Source organism: Heterodontus francisci, chromosome 1, assembly GCF_036365525.1.
Source record: "Heterodontus francisci isolate sHetFra1 chromosome 1, sHetFra1.hap1, whole genome shotgun sequence".
Lineage (NCBI taxonomy): Eukaryota > Metazoa > Chordata > Chondrichthyes > Heterodontiformes > Heterodontidae > Heterodontus > Heterodontus francisci.
In genome coordinates this window covers 256,674,434-256,701,781 of record NC_090371.1, presented here as the reverse complement: position 1 = coordinate 256,701,781, position 27,348 = coordinate 256,674,434, and the positions used below count along the sequence as shown (strand labels likewise).

The window sequence follows — 27,348 nt, the reverse complement described above, 5'->3', positions numbered from 1 at the left end:
AAGACAAAGCATTAGTACAGATAGGGTGTTAATGGACTGAAAACTGAACAGTCGCAAGTACAAACATAAAAAAAACAGTGGGTAGGTAAACTGAACAAACTAAGATAAAATAAAATAAACACAAAAAAAAGAAAAAAGAAAAAATTAAAAATAACTAAAAATAAAAGTAAAATGGGGGACCCGCCATGCTCTGAAATTATTGAACTCAATGTTCAGTCCGGCAGGCTGCAGTGTGCCTAATCGGTAAATGAGATGCTGTTCCTGGAGCTTGCGTTGATGTTCACTGGAACACTGCAGCAATCCCAGGACAGAGATGTGAGCATGAGAGCAGAGGGGAGTATTAAAATGGCAAGCAACCGGAGGCTCGGGGTCATGCTTTCGGACTGAGCAGAGGTGTTCTGCAAAGCGTTTGGCCTCCCCAATGTAGAGGAGACCACACTGTGAGCAGCGAATACAGTATACTACATTGAAAGAAGTACAAGTAAATCGCTGCTTCACCTGAAAGGAGTGTTTGGGGCCTGGGATAGTGAGGAGAGAGGAGGTAAATGGGCAGGTATTACACCTGCTGCGATTGCAAGGGAAGGTGCCATGGGAAGGGGATGAGGTGGTGGGGGTAATGGTGGAGTGCAGCAGGGTGTCGCAGAAGGAACGATCCCTTTGGAATGCTGACAGGGGAAGGGAGGGGAAGATGCGTTTGGTAGTGGCATCACACTGGCGGTGGCGGAAATGGCGGAGGATGATCCTTTGGATATGGAGGCTGATGGGGTGGAAAGTGAGGACAAGGGGAACCCTGTCACGGTTCTGGGAGGAAGGGGTGAGGGTAGAAGTTCAGGAAATGGGCTGGACATGGTTCAGGGCCCTGTCAACCACAGTGGGGGGGGGAATCCTCAGTTGAGGAAAAAGGAAGACATATCAGAAGCGTGGAAACTTTATCTGGCCCTGCGGCAAACCCAACAGCTGTGCACTAACCTGCACCAGACTGTTGGGGTTTGTTGGCATAAAGATTAAAAATTTAATTCTGCGGTGGACAGGCCCATGATAGGCTTCTTAAGGAGTTTAAGGGGCTGTTAATTGGTGGTGAGTGGGTTTCCCGTTCCCTCCCCCTCCGCGAACCCTTTCAAAATTACAATCTGTCTCAGAGGTATTGGGATTTCGAGTTAATCTCTGGTAATGTGAGTTTGAAATCGCACTCACACTGGTTCCTGACCCCAAGGCCCTTTGAAAATCCAGCCCCTAGAGTCCCGAACTAGGCGAAACGTCCTCCCAGCATCTATCCTGTTCAGCCCTAATCAAATTGTACGTGTTCCAATGAGATCTTCTCCCATTCTTCCAAACTTTAAGGAATACTGGCCGAGTCTACTCAATCTCTCCTCTTAGGACAATCCTCTTATCCCAGGACTCAGTCTATCGAACCTTTGTTGCATTATCTCAAAGGCAAGTATATCCTTCCTTAGGTAAGGACATCATAACTATACCACAGTACTTCAGGTGTGACCTCACCAAAGCCTTGTACAATTGCAGCAAGCCATCTTTACTTCTATACCCAAATCTCTTTGTAATAATACTATTTACTTTCCTGATTCCTCAAGGTACCTGCATGCTAACTTTGTGAATCGTGTACAAGAACACACAGTTCCCTCTGAATACTAACACTTCCCAGTCTCTCAATTTAAAAAAAATATTCTGCTTTTCTACTTTTCGTACCGAAGTGGATAACTGCATATTTTTCTGCATTATATTCCAGCTGTCACATTCTTGTTCACATCCTGTCTATATCCCTTTGCATCCTATTTGTGTCCTCACAGCATACATTTCCAACTAGCTTTGTATCATCAGAAAGCTTGAATATATTACACTGAGTCTCCTCCAGAGCCTTACACTGATTTAAATTGTAAATAGCTGAGGCTCAAACACTGATCCTTGTGGTACACCACTAGTTATAGCCTGACAGCAGGAAAATGATTTGTTTATTGCTACTGTTTTCTGTCTGTTAACCAATCTTCAATCCGTACTCACAGGGCCGCATTTTTAAAGCCTGCTGGGGATGGGAGATGGTGCGAGTGCGATTTGAAGATCGCATTCTTGGAGGTCACCACAGGATCCCACCCAGGCGTCGGCAACATGATTGTACACGGACACTGGTGTTCACGGTAAAAGATTTTGAGGTCCATGATAATTTTAAATGTCTTTCTCCAAGCCTTTATACTTGTGTTTTTAATAACTTATGCTCTAGATTATTTTAAAATACAAGTTTCAAGGCTTGGAGAAAGACATTTAAAATTATCATGGACCTCAAAATCTTTTACCGTGAACACCAGTGTCCGTGTACAATCATGTTGCCGACGCCTGGGTGGGATCCTGTGGTGACCTCCAAGAATGCGATCTTCAAATCGCACTCGCACCATCTCCCATCCCCAGCAGGCTTTAAAAATGCGGCCCTGTGAGTACGGATTGAAGATTGGTTAACAGACAGAAAACAGTAGCAATAAACAAAAACTTGTATTTTAAAATAATCTAGAGCATAAGTTATTAAAAACACAAGTATAAAGGCTTGGAGCAAGACATTTAAAATTACCTGGAGCAAAATTAAGAAAGGGTTGGGATCATTGGGGAATAAGGCTAGGCCAGGGTTGTCCAACATACGCCTGTGGCCCACCAATCTTCTATGACAGCGGGCTGCCCGGGTGGGGTGAGCGCTGATAGGTGGTTCGTGGCCCAGGCGCGCAAGGATCAGCTGCCCCTGCTGTTTTTGGGTGGTTCAGAGAGTGAGCGAGTGAATGGAAATGGCTGCTGCAGGGAAGAGGGAGAGAGAGGTCAGGGAGAGCAGATAAAAAGAGTGTTGTTTATCTTGTGAGCAGTGCCCCTTGACTATGCCACTTGCTATAATTGCTCAGTTAATTCTTCTCAGTACAGGTGCACGCATGGAAGTCCTGCAACTACACACTCAGCAGGTATTGAACTCCCTTCAGTGGATGCTAAACGATGCAGAAGGTGGTAATTTTATGAATGTTGTATTCATGAATCATATACTGAAGAGTAGCCATTTCCCATGGAACTGTACTCTACTAAAAAGAATCAGTGCCTTCAGAAATGAAGAGAATTTCAGAGAAAAGTTTTTTCTTAAAAAAAACCTTATACCAATCTGTAGAAGTCAGTAGGCCATGGTTCGATATTCTAATAATGCAATTAAAGTGATGAAATTGAAAATTAAATCCCAATCTTGTACATCTGCAGGATAATTAGGCTGATTCAAAGACTTTTTTCCCCCTTTTCCTTAATTCTCCCACCTCCCCAAAATTTGAGGGATTCCTCAGCTACGGTAATTTGTTTAACATAGGTGTGTCGACATTCCTATCCACTCGAATGGAAGCTGATTTGAGTTTTATAATCAGGTAGAAGTTTTCAAAACAAAACTATGGAAGTTATTATTACTGGTTTCTGTCGGACTCCTAAAGTTATCATCACACCAAGTTTAAAACATGGTTTATAAAATGTTTATAAAATTTATGTTATGGCCAGATGAGGAGGGGGTCACAGGCTTCCCTCTTGTCCTTCCTCTTATTTGACTGCAACAGGATTTATTCCTTTTTAAACAGTGGATGTGCTTACCACCTCAGTGAATATTTTACCTTTTACCTCTATTGTGATTGTGAAAGAACCAATCGCACAGGTTTTCTTGGGTTTAAACAAGAAAGAGGTGAGTTTATTATACTTAACAATCTAAACCAGATCTAAATAAAATAATAAAAACATATGCTACACATTTACACACACACTCACATGAGAATCACACACACATACAAATAGATTACAGAGTGAGAAGTAGATTTGTGGTTGGATTAGAATAATCCAGAATAAATTTTTAAAAATACAGTCTGAGAGGTTGGATAATTCTATGGTCTTCTGGATGAAGTTGTATTCTTGAATTCTCTGGCTGGTCAAAGTGCACTTTGTGGTTGGCCCAATTGGCTCAGGCTTTTCTTGGAGGCAGACTTGTAGGTGGCTCATAACCTTTGCATTATCCAGTAACTGCAGCTGTTTCTTGATATCACGTGAAGTGAATTAGATTGGCTGAAGACTGGCATCTGTGATACTGGGGACCTCAGAAGGAGGCCAAGATGGATCATCCATTCAGCACTTGTGCTGAAGACGGATGCAAATGCTTTATCCTCGTCTTTTGCACTGATGTGCTGGGCTCCCCATTGTTGAGGATGGGGGTGTTTGTGGAGCGTCCTCCTCCTGTCAGTTGTTTAATTGTCGACCACCATTCACGACTGGATGTGGCAGGACTGCAGAGTTTAGATCTGAGCCGTTGGTTGTGGGATTGCTTAGCCATGTCTAGTGCATGCTGCTTGGCGTGCAAGTTGTCCTGTGTTGTAGCTTCACCAGGCTGACACCACATTTTTAGGCATGTCCTCCTGCACTCTTCATTGAACCAGGGTTGGTGCCCCAGCTTGATGGTAATGGTAGAATGGGGGATATTGCAGGCCATGAGGTTACAGATTGTGGTTGAATATAATTCTGCTGCTGCTGATGGCCCACAGCACCTCATGGATGCCCAGTTTCGAGTTGCTAGATCTGTCGAAATAACGGTGGTAGTGCCACACAATACAATGGTGGGTACCTTTAGTGTGAAGACAGGACTTCATCTCCACAAACACTGTGCAGTGGTCACTCCTATCAGTACTGTCATGGAGAGATGCATCTGCGGCAGGCAGATTGGTGAGGACGAGGTCACCACCTGCCACAGATCCAGTCTAGCAGCTATGTCCTTTAGGACTTGACCAGCTCGGTCAGTAATGGTGCTACCAAGCCACTCTTGGTGATGGACATTGAAGTCCACAACACAGAGTACATTTTGTGGTCTTTGCTACCCTCACTGCTTCCTCCAAGTGACATTCAACATGGAGAAGCACTGATTCATCAGCTGAGGGCAGGCAGGATAGTGGTAGGTGGTAGTCAGCAGGAGGTTTCCTTGCCCATGTTTGACCTGATGCCATGAGACTTTATGGGGTCCAGAGTCAATGTTGAGGACTCCCAGGGCAACTGCCTCCCTACTACATACCACTGTGTTGCCACCTCTGGTTGGTATGTCCTGTCCCATCGGCAGGGATGGTGATGTCAGAGACATTGTCTGTAAGGTATGATTCTGTGAGTATGACTATGTCAGGCTGTTGCCTGATTAGTCTGTGGAACAGCTCTCCCAATTTTGGCACAAGACCCCAGACGTTAGTAAGGAAGACTTTGCAGAGTCGACAGGGCTGGGTTTGCAGCTGTCATTTCCAGTGCCACGTGGTCCTGTTGGTTTCATTCCTTTTCTTAGGCTTTGCAGCAGTTTGATGCAACTGCATGGCTTGCTAGGCCATTTAAGAGTCAACCACATATAGTGACATATAGGCCAGAAGATTTCTTTCCCTAAAGTGCATTAGCGAACCAGATGGATTTTTATAACAAGGGATTCATGATCACTAGCTTTTTAATTCCAGATTCCATCTGCCATGATGGGATTTGAACCCATGTCCCCAGGGCACTGGGGCTCTGGGTTACTAGTCTAGTGACATTACCACTACACCACCATCTCCCCACATATTATTCCTGCTATTAAGGCTGTGACTACACTTAATCAGCTATGAAACATTTTGGGACATGCTGAGATTGTGAAAGGTACCATATAAATGTTACTTCTCTCATTTTCCTGAGGGTACAGACTGTTGTTGGACATAGGTCTCCAGCAGTGATGAGGTCTTTGGTACTTTGCCTAACTGACCATTCTTATGTTAGCTTAGGGGTTGAGTATCAGGAGGCAGGATGTATTCAGCAATCTTCACTGCCAAGTCCGATTCTGCCCTTCCCCAATGCTCATACATAAGCAATTTCCTGCAGGATTCACTGGATAACAAACAGAAGCAAAGAGCTCGGTCGACAATTTTCCTTCAGCTAGAATGGAAATGCCAACTGTAATGACCTTTACTCAGAGAAAGGTTAGAGTGTAGAACTCATTACCACAGGAAGTGGTAACATTTTTATATACGGCCTTTCCTGTGGTATATGTCCCAAGGCCATAAAGGCGGGGCTAAAGTGTGGCGAGTCGAAGAGACTTAGCAGTTGGCAGGAAAAAAGACAGAGGCGCAAGGAGAGAGCCAACTCTGTAACCGCCCCAACAAACAAATTTTTCTGCAGCACCTGTGGAAGAACCTGTCACTCTAGAATTGGCCTTTATAGCCACTCCAGGCGCTGCTCCACACACCACTGACCACCTCCAGGCGCTTACCCATTGTCTCTCGAGACAAGGAGGCCAAAAAAGAATGTCCCAAGGTGCTTCACAGGAGCGTTATCAACCAAAATTTGACACTGAACCCCATAAGGGGATATTGGGACAGATGACCAAAAGCTTGATAAAGCGGTAGGTTTTAAACAGCATCTTAAAGGATCAAAGAACTAGAGAGGTGGAGAGGTTTTAGGAAGGAAATTCCAGAACTTAGGGCCTTGGCAGCTGAGGGCATGGCCACCTATGGTGGAGCAATTAAAATTGGAGATGAACGAGATGCGGGAATTGGAGAAGGGTTGTTGGGCTGGAGGTGATTACAGACATAGGGATGGGCGAGGCCATGGAGGGATTTGTAAACAAGGATGAGCATTTTAACATTGGGAAATTGCTTAACCATTGGGTAATGGGTGAATGGGACTTGGTGCACATTGGGACACGAGCTACAGATTATGGCCCATTTCTGTGCTGTATATCCTATATAACCTTGCTATTGCTCTAGCTTAGATTAGTTAACTTAGCACACACCGGGGATAGAACTTGGGACCTTCCTGCTGTTTGGGGTAAAAAGCACAAATTTTTCAAGGGAGCACCACAGAATGACAGAACATTTGGCTAAAAGTGAGATTTACTTTAATGTTATTTAGCTATTTTACTTAAGGTGGTGGTATATCAATAAATCTGCTCAAACTCAGTCTCTCTTTTTAATAATGAATCTCACTCTCAAAAACATCACAGCATAACTATTTTTAGAGACTAGAAAAGCCCATTAGGTCAAAAAACCCATCTGTTTTTGATAGATTTCAGCATCACCTCCCAACCATCTGACCATATCTGTCATTCCCTTTTCTTTCCAGGAGCAAATCAAATTGCCTCTTGAAATAAAAACAGAAAATGGTGAAAACACTTAGTAGATCAGATAGCCACTGTGGAGAGAGAGAAACAGAGTTAACTGATGCTGTTTGATTTTCTGAGTGTTACCATCATATTCTGTTTTCATTTCAGATTTCTAGCATCTGCAGTATTTTGCTTTTGTTTTAACTGCCACCTGCACTCTTTGCATCTGTGGCCTAGTTGGTTATTTATTCCACAAGCCTTTAAATCTTTTGGAGAACAAGTTCCCTCCGTTTAATTTATGTCATTCCTAATAACAATCATTCTTCCACCCTGTTCCCAAGCAGTGCAGAAATTTTAGAAGAATCAGATCAATGTCATTTACCATTTAAATGGATAAGGAAAATACACATGTTTGCTTACCAGGAGTTGTAGCTGAAAAGTTGGAAAGATTCTTAGATGTATTATTCACTGCCTTTTTCTCCACAAGTACCACATGCTTAATCTCATCCAAGACAATTTGCAGTTCCTTGGAGTGTTTTAAATTTTCTTTCTCAGTCTTGCGAAGTCTGTTACTGAGTTCCAGAAGTTCTTGTTGGAATGCAGTTACTTCATCCTCACCTTCTGCAAAAATAAGAAAGGTTGATATTCTAACTCTACATTTCAAATAAATTACATTCATTTTTCTTTATCAGTTCTCCATTATGATTTTTGGAGAGGAGTATTTTTGTGTTGGAGGGCTGAAGTTGTAAAAATTCAGAAAAATAGTCCACCTGTTAATCTGTAGTGAGGAACTTTATGGGCTCGGTTTTGAAGTGACAGCTTCCATCAGGCTGAGGCGGGTGGGGAGAGACTACCATCAGCACGATGGAAGCACAACCATTTTCCCAATTGAGCCTTATTTAAATTCCAGCAATATAAAAAAAAGACTTGCATTTATATAGCGCCTTTCACGATAATAGGATATCCCAAAGTTCTTGCAGTACCAATAAAGTACCTTTAAAGTGCAGTTACTGTTGTAATGTAGGAAACACAGCAGCCAACTTGAGTACAGCAAGCTCCCACAAACAGCAATGTGATAATGACCAGATAATCTGTTTTTGTAATATTGATTAAGGGATAAATATTAGCCAGGAATAACTCTCCTGCTCTTCTTCAGAATAGTGCAATGAGATCTTTTATGTCCACTTCAAAGGGAAGACAACTTAGCATCATTGCTGAAATACAGCACCTCCACAACTGCAGCACTGGAGTATCTACTCATACTTCTGAGTGGGACTTGAATTCAGATTCAAGAGTGCTACCAACTGAGCCACAGCTTTTTAAAAAATTATTTTATGGGAAACACTTGTTGTGGATCCCTGATTGCCCTTAACAACTGAATGGCTTGCTAAGCTATCTCAGAGGGCAGTTAAGAGTTGTCAGTCTGGAATCACATGTAAGGCAGACCAGGTAAGGACAGCAGATTTCCTTTCCTAAAGGACATTAGTGAACTAGATGGGTTCTTACAACAATCAATGATAGTTTCATGGCACCATTACTGAGACAAGTGTTTAATTCCAGATTTTTATTAATTAATTGAACTTATTATGCTATGGTGGGATTTGAACCCATGTCCCAGGACATTAGCCTGGGCCTCTGAAGCACCTAGCTCAGTGACATTACCACTACGCCACTGCCTCCCCTGAAAGTCTGTTCACATATTTATTTGGAGCAACTTGCCCATCCTTACTGCGCACTGCCTTCCTAAGCCGATTGTAAAGGAAACAAACTCTTCATTAGCTGATCAAATAATTCTTGACTCGCAGTCAAACAGTCATTTCTACATTACAACAGTGACGACACCTCAACAGTACTTCATTGGCTATAAAGTGTTTTGGGAACTCCTGAGGTCGTGAAAGGTGCTATACAGATGTAATTTTTCTTTCTTTCATCTTCAATACTTCTATAACTAATAAACAAAATTGCTCACAGAAAATGAATAAAAAAACACCATTTTATTTTAAATGTCTCTTTGCTGTGAGCAATCTAGGAGAAAAGTCAATGTCCAGGAGGTTAATTCTTAATTCCTGGAGGGTTGGCAAGCCTAATGGGCCCATGATTTTCGGCTGAATGCTTGCTACCTCTGAAGTACTTCACTGCATTCAAGAGGTTAAATTTAGTGAGCCCGTTGCGTGTCCCGTCAGCAGACCCGGAAGTGGGCATTGTCCCAGTTAGTCATACGTGTGGCTGTTGCACTGCAATCACGCAGCTAGTGGCCAACTACAATAATGGAGGCGTGGGGCCCATCCAATCACAAGGCGGGAGTGGGATTCGAGGTAAAGGCGTGCTCAGGGCGGGAAAAAGAATCCAACCCGACCGATCCACAAAGGACCCGAGCCTGATCCGGCCCGAGTCCCTTCAATTTTGCCGCGTGCCTGACCGGACCTGAGCCCGACCCCGACTCATCCCGACCCGACCATCCCTTCACTTACCTTCCGACTGGGAAGTTCCACGAAGCTGCAGCGCATGCGTGATGACGTCATAGTGATGTCACTCGCTCACTGCGCAGACTCAATTTCATCCCGGACTCCCAGCTCAGGTAAGTTTTTTATTTTTAATACTTACCTGTAGAGCATTTACTGTGTGTGTCTGGCACGACCCAGACTCGGCCCGGCCCCACCCAAGCCCGAAAGCCAGATCCGGAAGAGGGGCCCGACCCGACCCGAACCTGACACATGTCGTCGGGTCCTGTCGGGTTCGGGTTGGGTAGCAGGCCTTTAATTTGAGGTGTCGAATGCGGCGTCAGATGATTGGAGCAGGTGCTGCTGCCATATTTAAAGCCCTGCCAGCCGTGCTTTCATTGCTGACTTATACTTATTTGCTGTTTCATGATCTCTGCTGAAGCCGTAGTTGGGGGTAACTCCTGGACCCCCCATCCCCTGGCGAAGGATGCTGCAGTAGCCTCTCTGTTAAGCAATGCCTCACTCAAGATTCCCCTCCAGGCTGCAAGGGAAAGGCGGGAGGTCCTCTTCCCCTGCGATGGCAAGAAGAGGTCGTCCTGCCTGACCAACAAGCCTAGATGGAGATCGTAGAAGAGGGCAGCAACCGTGGGGTGACCCCGCAAACATGGATACAGTGCCTCAAGAGGGTCAATGACCTCTTTCATTTTGCCAAGGCTCCATACCTCTCACCTTTTTAGGGATTGCATGTGACTACACAGGAGGAAGTGGGCCTTGGGGAGGGAGGCATCACAAAGACACTGGTAAAGGGGATTATGCATCACCTCATCCTAAGAGATGCATGGCTGCATGTCGGCCACCTTCTTTCACAGCTCACCACCACCTGCCGCCCACCCATTAACTCCCCCGAGAGCTGACTGGAGGTTCAGCTATACAGGAAACCCCAGAAGGGGATGAGGGTCTGGCATTAGCACTCAGGGCGCTCTGATTGTGGACATCAGCTCCTCAGCCCCTCCACCAGTAAGCCCAGTTCCAGTAGCCGCGATGCCTGAGGAGAGTCCTGCATCTGTGCAGGAAACCCTTAGGCAGCCGGGGTCCTCCAGGCCTCAGGCAGCCAGAGGACAGCTGCCGAAGTCATCACAGGCCAAGGGATGGCCTGATAGGCAGCCTGCCTCCCGCCCAGCTGATAGTGCAGGGGTCACACCTCACAGAAGCACTCAAAAATGTATGAAGGAAACCACCTAGCTATACTTGGGGTTTCACTGGTGTTTGACATTTGACATTTGATTTTGTCTTATTAAGTTTTTTCATTATGGAAGTTAACTTTCATTGTGGAAAGTGTTCATTCTATCATGCCTTAATTGTGAGATGTTAACCTCACCCTTCCCCCTTAGTGGCTGCCAATGAAGGCACAGCCCACCTTTAGTTAGCATCGCACATGGGCCACAACGTGTGATTAGGCTGGGGACTAGACACAGACGATAAGCAGAAAGGAGGGGACAGACTGAATACATTAAGGTGAGTATTTATTGATTTCGCACTGAGGGACCAACAGTGTGGCTGGAAGTGGGAAAATATGAGACTGTCTCTTGCTCCATGGCCCGTCGCTCATTGTGCCAGGCCTTGGGTTCAAAGGGTTCAATATCCTGCTCTGTCTGCTCATTAGCCTCCTCCATGTCCTCCTTTTCGGTTGAGGAGTGACGATCAATCATGTCCTTTTCAGGCAAGGCCTCCCTCCCTTTGCAATGCTCAATTGTGTACAGCACAGCAGACCACCACGATACACGAAACCCTTGCTGGGGCATACTGCAGGTCTCCCCTGGATCAATCTAGGCAATGAAATCTCATCTTCAACAGCACAATGGCCTGCTTGATGGTTGCCCAAGTGGAGCCATGGCAATTGTTGTACCTCTCCTCTCCTGCAGTGCGAGGGTTCCTCATAGATGTGAGTAGCCATGTCTTCAATGGTTAGCTCTTGTGCCCAGGAATCCATCCCCGAATACGAGCAGGGGAGGCTGAAAAACTGAGGCACCATGGAGTGTCAAAGTATGCAGGTGTCATGGCTGCTTCCTGGGAAAGTGGGCACATACCTACAGGAAACGCTTTCAGTGGTTACAGACCAATTGGACTTTGATGGAATGGAAGCCCTTCGTGTTGATGGAGGTAGCTGGTTGATCTGTTAGAGCCTTGATGGCCACATGGGTGCAATCTATCACACCTTGCACCCAGGGAATCCAGTGGTGGCTACAAATCTGAGAGCCCGCTCCGCCCGACTGTCAGGGTTGGTTGTGTAGCGCACATAGTTGCTGGTCCTCTTGCACAGAGCATTGGCCACCTCCTTGATGCAATGGTGGGCTGCTGCCTGGGAGATGCAGCATATGTCCCCAGAGGATCCTTGGAATGATCCAGACGCATAAAACTTTAGTGCCACAGTGATCTTCAAGCCCACGAGCATAGATGACCACCGAATCCCGTAGATCGCAACTCGTCCTGCAGCATGGCACATAAGTCAGTGATAGCCTCCCTGCAGAACCTCAGTCGTTGCCGACAGTGGCACTCAGACATTTGGAGGCATCTGATTCGAGTCCGGTACATTCTTTGGTGCAGGTGGACAATCCTTGGTATGTTGGCTGCTATTGCTCTCGTTGTGGAGCTTCACAGGCAGACGCAGCTGCCTCCTGGCCCTCCCTCCCTCTGAGGCGTTAGATCATGCCACAGGGATCCAAAAATACAGTGTGTATGAGACCCATGCCAGGTGATCAGTGGGCCTACAGAGCACTCAAAGCAGAGATGAACTTGCCTTGGCAGCTTTCATTTTGCTAATCCTCTCTGCTGTGTTGCTAATGGCCCTCAGTCATAGCCAAGCCCCTCTCACCCGATAGTATGGTCACCCAAGCCTCTCACCCAGCAGTATGGCCGTCTAACACTCTCACCCGAGACCAAGACCCCTCCCCCCACCATGCCGACCACCCAAGAACCACCCTTTGCTGAGCACACAGCACTGTAGACCGACAATGGCCCCGCCTCCCCCCACTTCCCCTGTGCAGTTCTGGTCATGGCTCCCTATCATCGTGGCACTGAGGCCTCACCACGGTGCTACCAGCTTTCCATGGCCAGGGATATGAAGGCACGTGAGGGCCGCCCATCGTCCACTTAATTCCAAGGCCCCACAAAGAATTGCAATCAATTACATGCTAATGTATTAAAACTAACTGCACTACAATTTAAATTGCACTGCCGTTGTGTCAGGGCAGCAATGCCATCTTGGTGTTTTCCCACCGCTGACTAAATCATTGACGCAATTCTCCAGCCCCCTCCAACCTTCCATTCCCTCTCCAAACAGCCTCAGGACTCTGAACGTCTACCCTCTGTTTGTGTATTTTGACAGTGAGTGCCAGTGGACTAGGGGGGAATTTTATGCCGTCCCCCGCATAGGGTTTGGAGATGGGAGAGCATATAATCGGGTGAGATGGTGGTAGGGGAGTGGCCCGCCACCTTCTCATCTCCACCCAAATTTCAGGCCTTCCCACCCCGCCACCAATTGAGGTCCTTAAGTGGGCAATTAATGCCCAATTAAGGGACTCATCCTACCCCCACCAGAATTAGCCCAGCGGCGGGTGGGCCTGTTGCCAAACAGGGAACACAGCAAGCAAACCTGTGCAGGTTGCCCCTCCCACACTAACTCACCTGTGGCCTGGTTCCTGCCCCTGCAGTGGCACTGCTCAGTTAAATAGCTGCCAGCCTCTCAGGCTAGCAGCTCTCAGCAGGCGGGACTTCCACCGCCAAGGGCCTTGATCCCAAGGAAGGCCTTCCACTGTCTACTTAAGTGCTTGATTGGCACTTGATCCGGCGGGCCTTCCCCAGAGGAGGCGACGTGGGACCCTCGCTGGTTCTTTTGCCAGTAGTTGAGACTCCGTCACCCAGATAAAATCCCAGCCCATGAGTGTGTTAGTCATCACCGCCAAGCCTGATTCAGTTCTCACATAGATTCACTTCTCATCTCAAACCCAGACTGTTGAAGCCAAATGCAGCACCTTTACTGCCAACCTAGCTGAGGCTATCTAACATAACACAAACCAGGATTTATATCTGGGGGAAAAAGCAAAATACTGCAGATGCCAGAAATCTGAAATAAAAACAGTAAATGCTGGAAACCACTCAGCGGGTCAGGTAGCATCTTACAAGGCTAGGGTTCCCTTTTCTTTTGCTTTGTACTTGATTAAAAGCATTTTCCAGTTCTAATGAAAGGTTATCGACCTGAAACATTGGGCTGAATTTTTTGGCTGATGTTGGGACTCCAACATCACGCCCAGTTGGGGGCCTGCAGCCTGTCCATGTCGCCAGGGTGCCTACTGGCACAACCTTCCAGGAGGCTGCCTCCATGCTCGCCATCCTATTTCGGATGGCAAGCAGGTTCCCTAGGCTAGAGGCCCAATCAGAGGACCCGCAGCACAGGACAACCGGCAGCCCCATTGGGAGTGTTGGGCACTGCTGAAGCAGAAAGGCCTCAATATGGAGGTGCTCTCAGTTGCCTGCAAGGATGTAAGCAAATAAAGAGGTCCAAAGCCGATAGGGCCATCAGGGTGGAGGGGAAACCCTTCTGCAGGATTGGTTTCAGACGTGGTTGCGGCCTTTTACCCCCATAGTCCTGTCATTGCGGCATGGAGCCTCCAGTTCTGTTGTCACCCTTGCCTGCTGCCGGGAGGCAGCCTCCAATGAATTACCGGCCTCTGCACGTGGCAGGGGATCAATCCGATGGTGGGAAACTAAGAGCCCTGTCACAAAATGGCCCGTAAATTGTGCCTTAATTGCCCTAATTGACTCCGTGGAGTGAGCAGGCGACCCTGTTCCAGCCTACTCCTGGGAAATTCCCCTGGAGGTGGGAATGCGTCAGGGAGCCATCCTGACACAGCTCATCCCTATTTTCCCGACTCCCCCACCTCCAACCCCATCTCCACAGGGCTGGGGAAATTCAACTGTTAACTCTATTTCTCTCTCCATGGCTGCTGTTTGACCTGAATATTTGCAGCATTTTCTGATTACTATCCAGGGCGTTGATATGTATGGCTCAGCTGCCCACATTCACTAACAATGAAGCCACTGACATTTTTTTATACATCACAATATCAATACTGATCTATAATTTTGCATTTGCTTGAAATTATTTGATTGACTACAGTACAACACTATCTATGAAAACAAACATAACCCATTACTGACAGATATTTCTCCAACTTACATGACTGACATTATGTTGACTTTAAAGAAATCAGTGTTTCAGGCCCTTATGCTATTCCATAACAACACCTCACTGCTCACTTATATCATTTATAATATACAGCTTCATTTTCGGTTAGTTTGAAATAAAACATTCAGCACTGTGTTCCCCACTTCTGTGGCCTAATTGTCATCATATTATTCTATTTAAGTATAATTTTTGTATTAATGTCATGAAAAAAATAAAAGGTTTGAAAAGAAATGATACACAGATTCCGAATAGCCTGTTCTTTAGCTGTGGACATTGTCACGCATATCGGAAGTGCAATGATAGAACATTCATGGACTAACTCAAAACTTGAATGGTTAATGCCGTGTGGAAGCACTAGTCAAGGGTTTAAAGCTTGTGCAAACAGAATCATACTACAAGCAATAACAGAAACCTTCAACAACAATCACATGGTCCTAGAGATTAATATTTCTAAAGTAGTACAAACTGGTGTGAGAGAAACTACAACCCCATTTGACAACACGTAACCAAAAGAAATGCAATATTTTGACTGTACCTCATCCAAAGGAAGGATGATGGAAAAAAACATAGGCTGGAAGCCTGAGGAGTGAATGAAATGCATGTGTAAAGGGGTGTGACCTTAAACTGTGTTACTGTTTCAGTTTTCCCTCTTTCTAAATCCCAAAAAAATGAAATACAAGGAATTTCATTTTTTCCCTTTTGGGAGGTGTTATGAAAAATAGACTTTGTCTTTAAAAAAATGAACCTTTATTTTAAAAAGTGAACAATGGCGCAAAATGGGCACAAAAGGAAAAAGGGGATTAACCTTCAAACCATCTGACAAAGACAAAGGACAAATCTTCAAAGCCAAAAGGTGTTAATGAAACCCATCTTACACCCATCCTAAAAATATTCCAGAATTAAATGTCTTCTTCTAAAACAAAGGTGTGAAGTAGCCATGACCTGGGCCATCATGGGGAAGAAACCAGACTGTCTTCTAATAGGAGGTGAGAGGTGGCACAGTTTTACCTTTAAAAAACAGCCAGAGCGAGAGACTGACCCTGAAGGTGAAACTACTTGTAACAGTTGGCATTCCAGCAAGCCAGACAGCACAGGTTCTGCTGAAAATTCCAACATCTACATTGTATAGCAGAGAGAGCTGGAAGTGACCCACCATCTTCAACAGAACCTTCAATCAAGAGCGAAATTTACCATCATTTCAGGCCTGCAACCATCTAGAACTGAGTCTCAAGAGAATTCAACATGTTTATCGTAATCTTTCTCCCCCAATAAAAACCACCTTCCTCTTTCCCTTCTCTACCTGTTTCTTCTTGTATGTGTGTGCGAGTGAATGCATGAGTCGATGCGGTTGTGACAATTTTGGGATAAGACGTATTGATTAATAAACAATTGACTTTCTATTTTTAAAACCTATAAGAAAACCTCTTGTTGTCTGGTTATTTGAAAAATAAAATACCAAGGGGCTAAACTCTAATACAAATACCCTTGCTGCGGTCAGGTAGGGAGTTAAACAGTGGGAACATCCCACGCCACACCAAAATGGCCAACATTTTCTTGTTGCGTCACCTCTGTAATCTAAGCCAATTCAGTATTCTGCAATGGGATCTACTATATTTTCTCCCTGCAAGTTTTTCTTGTGATTAGTATACAATTAATTGTGCAACATGTTGTTTACAGTGCATAATGTGCAGGTGAATCACTTATACTATATTCAAAGCACCTTAAGTAGATCACACAATCCATATAAACTGTGCCTTTTTTCTACATTCCATGACCTCATCTAATGAGCAGCTGCTTCTGTTCAGTCCAACAAAGGACAAGAGCATCACTCAAGTTTCCCCAATCCTTCCCACAGTCGTCATTGTAAACTGATCTGCAACAATACAAAAACAGTACTGGCTTCATAAAAGATAAGTGCTGTGCACCTCTTTGATTTTGTTTGGGAGATGGAGTCACAAATCATTAATGTTGCAAGATGCATTTTATCACAGATAATTTCACTGTGTCATATATTTGCATGCTTGTAAATAAAAAAGGATTTGCCACACTTTTGTTGAAGACAAAGGAGATGTATGCCTCCATTTAACATTGCTGGAAATAGAATCCCCACTGCTGCAAAACTATTTACCTATCATTCTGCATACTCTTCCATCTGTCACAATCTGGCATCACACTTCATTGGCTCAAATTAAAACATCAACAAATCAGAATTGGGGAGATAGGGAACGCATGAATCAAAAGTGAGCAAAATGGCTAGAAAAATAGCAGAGAAACTGCTCAGAGGGAAACAACCAACCATGAATGACCGGTCAGGAGGGTCTAAGAAAAGATAGGAAGAGGCAAACCAATTCAATCAGTCAAAATACTTATTGAATATTTTCTTGGCCATTACGTCTTCCTTCTGCTTACCAACTATGGGTTCAAAGTAGGGCTTCTTATAAAATGAAAATAATAGCGTGATTAAATGTAACTATATAAATGTCTTTGAGTGACTTCATTTCTGCTTCAATGGGGACCTCAACCTCTCAGAGGTCATATTTGCAATTTTCCAAGAGTTATTGCTCAGCTAAAGAGAATTACCAAATGCATTTGTGCCAACAATTCTCAGAATACTATAATCCAAGTACAAGCAGTGTGAGAAACCTATCAAAATGCAACGGCATGATCCTCAGTGCTTTGATTTGAAAACAAGCTGGAACATAAATTTTGAAAGTATTTTTTTACAGGTAAAGCTTCAGATTTAAACAATTATCAAATGCATATTTTTTACTCAGCAAGAAAGCCTAGCTCAGAGAAAGAGATAGAGTGACGTGAGTGATAGGGATGAGTTATGCTCACTTTCATTTACACTGAGAAATGAATAATTATTAGTTACAGACAATGGCCCAAATCTTGCTGAAAAAATAGTGGCGGGTTCACAATCTGTTACCAATACACAAATCAGTCTGCAAGTTCAGGTGAAGAAGATATGCCGTGAGCTGCAAATAGCCATTAACTTCGCACTATTAACCTCCCCATTAGTTTTAAGAAGATGCTGGATTTGCACATTAACCTTGAATTAAACTCACTGTAGAAAATGAGGGTTTGTACTTAACACTAAGTATCTTTCTATCAATTTGATCATTGTTAATGTAATATCAATCAATCGCTCTGATTCAGAAAGGGAACTATTTAAACTGTTAAATCTCATTCCTTCATGTAGTAAATTCTTCTTAGAGATCTAAAGAAATTACAATTTACATTTTGTTCTTACTTTGTCTTTTTTTTTCTCTTAATGCAGACTTTCTTTCCCTCTTTTTTTAAATTCATTTATGGGATGTGGGCGTTCCTGGCTAGGCCAGCATTTATTGCCCATCCCTAATTGCCCTTGAGAAGGTGGTGGTGAGCTGCCTTCTTGAACCACTGCAGTCCATGTGAGGTAGGGACACCCACTGTGATGTTAGGAAGGGAGTTTCATGATTTTAACCCAGCGACAGCCACCTTATTTCTTTCTCTCTACCTGATTTGACTCTAATTCACCCTCCTTCACCGTCATTCCTGTTTTTTCTATAGTCTTAAATCTCATTGGTTAAGGAGATAGACTGTTGGTCCTGCTGTTCACTAAGGTCCCAGATGCCCTGTTGCCCTTGCCACGTCATTATCAGCTTGCAATTCCAGCAACTTATAGGGAAAAATATTTTTGAGCTGAAGGGTGCAGGAAAAAATCTAGCTAACGGCAGACGCCATGAGGTGCCCTGCTTCAGCAAGGTTTGGGCTTTTATATATATCTTCCTCAGGACAGATTTGAAACATGTCTTGCCTTGCTTTCTAAGAATATTTGTGTTTGTTGTTTTCCAAGTGATTTGAAACAAGCTGAAAAATGAATTTAAGAAGTCTTTTCTGAACAAAATTTTTTCGCATTGAAGCAATTCTCGACTTGTCTGATAATTATTAGCATTTATAGTGTACTATCTGTAATTTGAACTCCAAATAATTGTTTACATAAATATTTAGTTATGCAACAATGCAAGCTATTTCACAATCTCATTTGCACAGTTATATAGAACACTTACGTGCTGATTGGCTTAAATTTCAAATTTATAAAGAAGAACAAAGCAGAACTGTGTAACTATTATGAATAAAGAAATTCAATCAACTCAAAAAAGTGACTGAACCAGCCAGACCACTCAAAAAATATTTTTGACCACAATGATTTAGCAATCTGAAACAATCAGAAAAAAGTAACTTAACCAGGTTTTTCAAAATCTTTTGTGTGCTGTTTCCCTTTTGGCACAAAGTCAAATATATTAGATTTGAATGTCTTCTAAAATAAAAACATTAAGGATTACGTATTTTGCAATAACATGATTAAACATACAATAATGTTTTCTTTTTATCTTTTACTTCCTTTATTGGTGTTTTTATTTGGAGACTTCAGCCTTTCCGCAAAACTTGGGTTTGCAGTTACCAGTTGTCTCACAGTTATCACTTATCAGCTGAGGGAACAGCTGAAACAATAATATTTGCACTTTCAATTCCCAGGATGTGACAGTCAGAATGTCTGCAGTGTGTAGAATTTCCCAATGTATGTCAGTCTGATTTCTCAGCAAAAGCATTCATTTCCTCAACCTGGATTTATAAATCCTATATTTTTTCCCAAATGATTTGAAAATAAACTGGTAAATGCGTTTTCACAGCTTTCTTCAGGAAAAATTTCAGATTTAAATTATCAAAGGTTTGACACTTAATCAGAGATAGAGTCTAGCTCAGAGGCAGAGAAGGGTAAAGAGAGATATAAGGGGTCAATTTTTGTGTAAAGCATATATTGGGTGGACAGTGAGCAAGGGTGTCTGTGGGAGGTTTGAGGCATTTTTGTGGTTGGGTTTCATTAACATGTAATCATCAAGCTGCCAATGCTAATTACACTCCTTATTGGCAGCTTAGCAATTGGGCAGGTGGGAAATCCAACAGGACAGATGCTATTTAAAGCAGTCTGCAGTCTTTTAATGGGCAGGTGCACTTTTCAGTGGTGGCTAGTGTTATATTCTGAGGTAGCTGGCAGCATGATTTCATCCAAGACCTTCATTTTCTCAAAGCAACCACAGAGTGCACATAGAGCAGGTCAGCAGGAGGAAGTAAATCCTCTTCCTCTCCAATGGGTAATAAGTATTCAGACAGTGGATCAGCAGCAGTGGAGAGGAACACAGTGCATGTCAATGCCACCAACATTATTCCCAAGACCTAGCTACAGTGCAAGATAAATTTAATGATCTTGCCAGGACCTCCAAGGTAAGATTCCCTTTAAAATGAATAAGGGATTCATTAGGGTTAGTAAAGAGAAACTAGTTGCTCTGGTAGGGGAATTAAGAGCATGGAGAAATAATTTTAAAATTAATGCTTTGGCCATTTAGGAGTAAAATTAGGAAATACATTTTCACACAAAAATTAGTAAAAATCTTGAATTTTCTCCCCTAAAAGTCTATGGATGCTGAGTCAAATGACATTTTCAAGAGTGAGATCATTGATCTGCTTTCCTACAAAATGATGGGAGTGCTGAGCCACAACTTGATGGCAGCATTTGCTCAATGGGAAGAGAAAAAGTCACCTTCTCCCAGAATGTCAGCAAGTCTCCAACCTCTCCAGCCCATAAATGAATGCTTGCCCTGATACCAGAAATCTAGATTGTCCGAGCAGAGAGTCTCTGCAATCTGCTGCTGGGCCATCTTAGACCCAAGCTCCTAAAGGTCACCCACCGCAAATAACTCAAGAACCCTAGATTGTGCCATTGCAGCTTTCTGACTCCCATGCTGCAGCCACTGGAACAGCACTTTGTAGGAGCACTAAAGCAGGCAAAATGACACTTAAGCTGGGGCTCACACCATAGTGAGAATTTGTGTAAGTCATTTTTATAAGGCATGAAAATTATAATCCAGTTTGAAATATTTGTGTGCTGACCATGTTCTGTAGTAGCTGGAGCCCCCATAATGTTAGTTGACATGAATATCAATTTTGATCATTGGACAGATGTCACTTATTGGAGGTTAGAAAGTGTGGGAGAAATGTTGGGTATAACTAAATGCAGGGAAACAGGGGCTGTTAAGCCAAAGTGCTCTACAGTGAGCTGCTGTTGACCAGCTCCGGCTGCAGCTGATGTTGGAGCCCTTCCACTTCCTCTCCATTCTCTGTCTTCACTGTCCTCTCCCTCATCATGCTCTTGATCTTTGTCCAGTGGTGGCTCCATGTTTTATAGCAGTTGCAATGCAAATTTATGCTATATATAGCACATCACTATTAAATGGATCAATCATTGCTGGATATATTGTAGGAATGAACCTGACCTGTTTGATGAGGGCTCCAGTTGTCCCATGGATCTGATTGTAGTGTAGTTTGGCTCCTCAGGCATGGGTACCCAAGTTTGTAGGGTATAGCCTTTAGCCCAAAGCAGCAGACTCTCACTTGGGGCAGGATTATCGGGCCCCGCCGAGGTCAGGAACGGAGGCGGACCAGGCCCAGAAATACTAGTGCCAGCCGGCATGCCAGCTTCCTGACACCATTTCCAGTGCTGGCCATTTTGGGGGGGGATGGGTTTGGGGCCTGGCAAGGCTCACTGCCCCCATGAGGCAGGCAGCCAATTAGACTCATTAAGAGCCTTGTTAATGGTAAGTAAAAGAGGCCGTCTGGAAAATCCCAGTTTCCTGATGCAACATTGAGCAGTTGAACTGTCTGGAGGAGGAACCCAGCAGCAGGCCAGGGGGCCAGCGGTCCAGGCAGGCGTACAGGCCCTCCCTTCCTGCCTGGGAGCAGATGCAGCTAAAGGTCACCTTGTAGATGGCCACCCACCACCCCCCACCACCCCTCCCCACCCCACAGTGGTGGCCTGGCTACTTTTTCTATTTTTTTTTAATTAAATTTTTAAAAAGGTTGCTGAGAGGGCGCCTTCATGTTGAAGCACCCTCTCAGTTATGAACCCCTTACCGCAGGCGGCTTCTGCTTTGAGAACCACTCTCCATGCCAATTAAGGTGACGCCCCAGTCAAAGTCCCAATGAGTGACTGTTCCCCGGGGGGGGGGGGGGGTTCGGGAACCAGAAACAATCCCAGCTTCTGTTTCCCACCCCCAAAGCGAAATTCAGTCCGTGGCATAGAGTAGAGGGGGTTGGAGGAAGCGGGTGGAGGATTGTCACAATATAAAAGTGCCATAGCAGCTTCTATGAATGCCGGCACTGACCTGCATGATGCATCGCTAGTGCACACACAATGGAAGCCCTTTCAATTCATGAAAGCAATGGGGTTGTCTGAAGTAGCCTGCAGGGTGATATGCATGTCATAAACAATTTCCTGGATTTGGGACAAGTCTGCAATGTGTGTGAATCCTACAGGCCTGTCCTGTCACTTCTGGATATGCATTGTGAAAGTGATGTCACTTTTGCCGGAGCAAATACTTCCATCAGTCACCTGGATGGCCTGGATTTTTCACCTCCAGAGATGTGGCTTTTTAGAATGGAGTAGTTCGGATTTTTATCATGGGGCAGGCATTGATTTATAGTCATATGTGGAAAACTCAATGGGCTGCATTTTAAGAGCCCGATGCCGAAATAGGTGTCGGGCTCAAAAATCTGTAGCACGCACATATGGAGCCCACGTTGTGGAGCCACTGCAATTCCAAACGTGGTGACTCATTAGCACGGCCAGGGCAGCCGCCCCCACCCCCCGATGACATGGAGGGAGCAGGTGTGCAGTCGCTGGTGCTATTTTTAAAGGGCTTAAAGCTCTAACTGAACATTTAAATTTTAAAGGGACAGTGTTGGAGAAATTTTCTTAGCTTTGCTAATTATTACTTAACTTTGTAGAAGCAGAAAAGCAGGACACAGCTTGTAGCTAATCTAACCACAACCAACGGTCATAAATTGTAGACAGAGCAGCTAACCACAATCAGACATTACGGCCAGATATGGTGTCTGGAGTGGGCATTGAATTAAGGAACTAGCTTGTTATTGTTGAAACTGATGTTTTGCTGACCTCGGACCCTGCATGGTGCACCGTTACGTAGGCAGTCTTGTGGGTGCTTATCTAATTGTGAAACTGTTAGCTCTGCCTCTTTTATACTATATAAGTCCACGGCGATCTGTAGCTTTTTGGGAGCAGCACTGGACCGCCTTTAGGTAAGGTGTGCCCCCCCCATGATATCATGCAATAAAGTGTTTGATTCTCAACGTCTGAGTCCGGAGAATTTGTTCAACAATTGGGCACAATCTGGATTTTCTCCAACAGACAGTTATGTTAAAGATTATAAAAATGAATAAAGTAACCTTTCCATGCACTCTCTCAAAGGCATTACACATCATTCAGCACTTCCCCCCCGGAATATCTACCCTGAAAATTTGACCTTTCCCCTTCCAAAGTTCAGAACCTTTGTCCTTTCCCCTTTCCCATCAACCCCCAACCAATCCGAAGTGTTGTAACCCTGCTCCCCCCTCCTGCACAGAGAAATTCACGGTCCCCCCTTCTCCCCACAGGTGTCGCATCTCATTTCCCCGAACGGGGATTCGAAGGCGTGGCATTGCCGGCCACCAGAATGAAGATGGCAAAGTGTTGACAGAATCAGACCCATAATTAGTTACACAATAGAGGATCTGCTAGTATCCTATATAAATCTTGCAACCAGCCTTAACACTCCAAACATTATGGCCGAAATTTTGAGTGCGCTGCAAATTGCGGCGGCGCGCTCTCATTTCAGCGATTCGGATGAACCATCGCAAAATAACACAGGGGCTCATTTAAATGGAGGGGGCAGAGTGGCCTCGATGACGTAGAGGGGGCAACTGTGCATCTCCGGCAACAGCGTCCAGCGCCACCACGCAGGCGCCAGCGTCATTTTTAAATGCTTCCAACCTTTCACATAAATTTAAATGTTTAGTGTCACCGCACTTATATTTGAAATAAAATTTTATTCAAACTTTGCATCCCCTCTCCCAACCACCCCCCACCCCCCCGCCCATGAGTTCTCAGTAAATAAAAGGACATATACCCCGGGAAAACCAATTTTTCAAATAACGACCTTTAACCACCCCCCTCCCCCAGCTTCAGGCCATTTGACCCTCAACCCCTTCCCACCATCCCCCCAATCAATCGAAGCGGTTATCCCTGTTCTCATACCCCTCCTGACCTGAAGATTTCACTGCTCGCCCCTCCCAGCTGCCGGGTCAAGATAAGTTGATTTGATGTTTTTTCATTAATTTTAGTATTTAAGTGAAGGCCTCACTGCCATCAGTAAAATGCGGCGGGGCCTTCTTGGCGTTGGAGGTCGTGGTGGGCCTCTCCTGGAAGAATTTTCCAGGCCGCCCCCCCTCCCAACCCCGTCACGCCCCCTGACACCGCAGGCCTCATAAAATTCAGCCCTACATTTCCAACATCAAATTTCAAAGCACCAAAACAGAATGAAAAGCAGTGATTGCGCAGCAGACTGAAATTTACGAGTAATTTACCAGCCTCCAACTAACTTCAGCCAATCTATATGCAGGTCCAGTTATCTGTATTCCCACAGGGATCATGTGGTCAGTGACCTTAATGGGACGGGTTAAATAAGCAGCTACATTTCCCGATGGTACTTCAGACTCTGGACTGTAGATCTGCTAGGCTTTAAAATTTGCAATTTTAATTACAAGTGATATAGAGGGCACTGGAGTTGCCATTGTGTACGTTTGCACAGCAGTCTTCTGGTGCCATCTTTCAGGCTGCAAATGATCATCTCACAGTCTCTCTGCTTGAGGGGAGGGGAAGGGGGAGATGGTGGCAAGGACACATGCATAGTTTAATTAGTGAATAAGTCCTTTAATTATTTTAGGAATTATCAAAACAATATCTTTATGAGTGATTTGCCATACTGTGAGGAAAACCACACCTGCCAAGAATGAGGCATATTAATTTCGTCTTTCGGAACATTAATTTTAAACTGTTGCTGGACTGAAAAGATGACTTGTTTAACGAGATCATAGCAGTGGTTGAAAACATACTGTCATTTGCATTCTGGGAAATAGTTGCCTGGAGAAGACAATGGAACTGCTTCCTGGTTCAATTAACCAGACAGATTTTGACCGGAAGACGTTGAGGGTGTGGAAAGCTAGCATTCCAGACCCCCTACTGTGGATGTCTACTGAGATTGAAAGAATCCACAAATAATCCAGGTGGGGAGCTAGTCATGTGACTAGCCTGCTGGCCCAGGTTTGGTTTGAATTGTGTTCACAGAACAGTTTGGGTCAGACTGCAACTGAACTTGAAGGAAGACAGCATCCCCTCTCTCGTGCTCTCTCTCATGAAAGGAAGAAACTGCAACTGGATTTCAAGAAGACAGAAAACCATCGAAATAATTTTGAAAGTGTACAGGGTCCCAACGTGACGGTAAGATTGAACGGCAATCAAAGACTTTACATTAAACTCAAAAGACAGTAAATGAACTCCAGCTATTGCTTCAAAACTTTCTCCTTTTCTGTCTCTATCTGTGTGTTTATCACGTATGCATGCTAGCATGGTTATGTCACGTATTTTTAGTAGTTTTAACCGAATTAGAGTTTTAAGGTTAATAAACTTATACCTTTCCTGTTTAAATCTAAGAAAACCTGTCTGGTTGATTTCTTTGCCATTACAATTGGACAGCAGTGAACAAGGATTCACTGAGGGGAAGCTAAAACACGGTGGTTTAAAAATTAAACGGTCAAACCAGGAAAAGGCTGAGAGGGAACCCCTAGACCCCTTTCTCACCTGGTCGTAACAGTATATCAATTATTACTAAATATTGGATGCAGCTTTTGATTTGTTTTTCAAATCAACAGACAGAAGCAAATCTCCTTGCTTTTTCCATCAATTTCTCTTCTGCCCCTCACTTGAAACTGTAACTCCTTGTTCCCTGGGGTCAGTGACCTTTTGCTACTTTACCAAAGTAGCCAGTCAACATGTTGTGCACATTATTGGGTTATTCAACCAAATGGGACATTGCAGATGAGCTAAATCCTGTCCAAACCAAATGCCCGCACATTTACACGTCTGAGAGGTCCCTGGCCAGTGATTAGTTTGGGGAACTGTGGCTGATTTTCTCCTTGTCTCTCAATGTCTCTGAGGTCATCTCCCAAAGTCTATATGGCTCCGCTCTTCACAGACTTAACAGCTAAACCACGGGGAGTGCCCGAAGATCTTGTGGTCAGCATATTTCAGCATGTTATTTTCTCACTTTTTTAAGACTGTCATACTTTGAGAAATGCAATGAAAGAAAACCAAAAAAGATAAGTCATAAAAATTGACGTTGTCTTTTTAGAAAATGGGCCTTTCTTTTAAAAAGTGATCAATGTGCTCCAAAATGGCCACCGAAGGTTTAAAAAAAAACCTGGCTTTTGTATATTCAAACTATCTGCTTGGAGTACCTTCAAAGCTAAAAGGTGTCAACTGCACCAATCCTAAACCCATCCTGAAACATTCCTGAATTTAATGGGTTCTTCTGAAACAAAGAAGGTGTGAACTAGTCACATCTTGGGCCATTGTGGGTCACCATAGGGAGGGAAATCCTTGTATCTCAGCAGAGGTGAGATGTAGCAAGCTTTTACCTTTTAAAAGGCAGCCATAGAGAGAGACACTCGGAAAGAAGCATCACCAAACAGCTTTTCCATCTAAGGCGCTGGGAGAAATCCAGCAAGCAGAAGGGATGCTCCCTGCTGTAGAATTCTACATCTATAGTTGAACAGCAGTGAATTAGAAGTGATCCACTGTCTTCAACTGAACTTTCAACCAAGAGAGAAACCTACAAACACCTCAGGCCTGCAATCAACCCACATTTACAACTGCTTACTCCTTTTCCTCACTACTTGTCTCTTGTGTATGTGTGTGTGCGCACGAGTGAATGTGTGAGTGGATGTGGTTGCGACCATTTTGGGTTAAAGTGTATTGATTAATAAATAATTGATTTTCTGTTTTAAATCTACAAGAAAAACTGTCACTGTCTGTTTATTTGACAAATAAAATACAAAGGGATTAAACCCTAATAACAAAAAATACTTGCTGTGGTCAGGTGGGAGTTGAACAGTGGCAACTATCCAAATCCCTCACCATGTGGCTGTAACACTGTACAATTTAATTATAAAATTTTGCTTTTAAGTTTTTCAACTAGTCTATTACATGAGTAACTTAATGAAGTTACTCACAAATAGCTCAACCAGAGGCAACAAGGATGACCAGTCCGAGAATGGTTTATCTGTTTTTATTCACACTGGTCAAATCAAAGCATCTTGTGTTGCTATAACCTGAAAGAGCTTTATAAGATTACTAGTATAACATGCAAAGCAAAAAGGAAGAACTTGCATTTGTATAACGCCTTTCAGCTCCTCAGGACACTATGAAATGCCCGATAGCCAATTATTTTTAGTCTGGTCACTAGTTTTTGAAGCCAAGCATGACAGTCAACCTGCACACAAGAAGGTCCCACAAACAGCAATGATATAAATGACCCGATAATGTGGTTTTTTTTGTGATGTTGGTTGAGGGACGAATGTTGACCAGGGGTTGTCCTTATCTCCTGCAGAAAGTAGCCCTTTTTACC

The 27,348-nt window shown here is 44.1% G+C and overlaps 1 protein-coding gene across 2 annotated transcripts in view; it reads right to left on the bottom strand.

Moving 5' to 3' along the window:
* LOC137375873 (alpha-1,3-mannosyl-glycoprotein 4-beta-N-acetylglucosaminyltransferase B-like) overlaps nt 1-27,348 on the bottom strand; it is a 222,318-nt gene that overhangs the window by 172,977 nt on the left and 21,993 nt on the right. For both annotated transcript variants that reach the window (XM_068043473.1, XM_068043484.1), the window contains exon 2: nt 7,523-7,723. In XM_068043473.1, the coding sequence (XP_067899574.1) occupies nt 7,523-7,723 (201 nt within the window). The remainder of the gene's footprint in view (nt 1-7,522; nt 7,724-27,348) is intronic.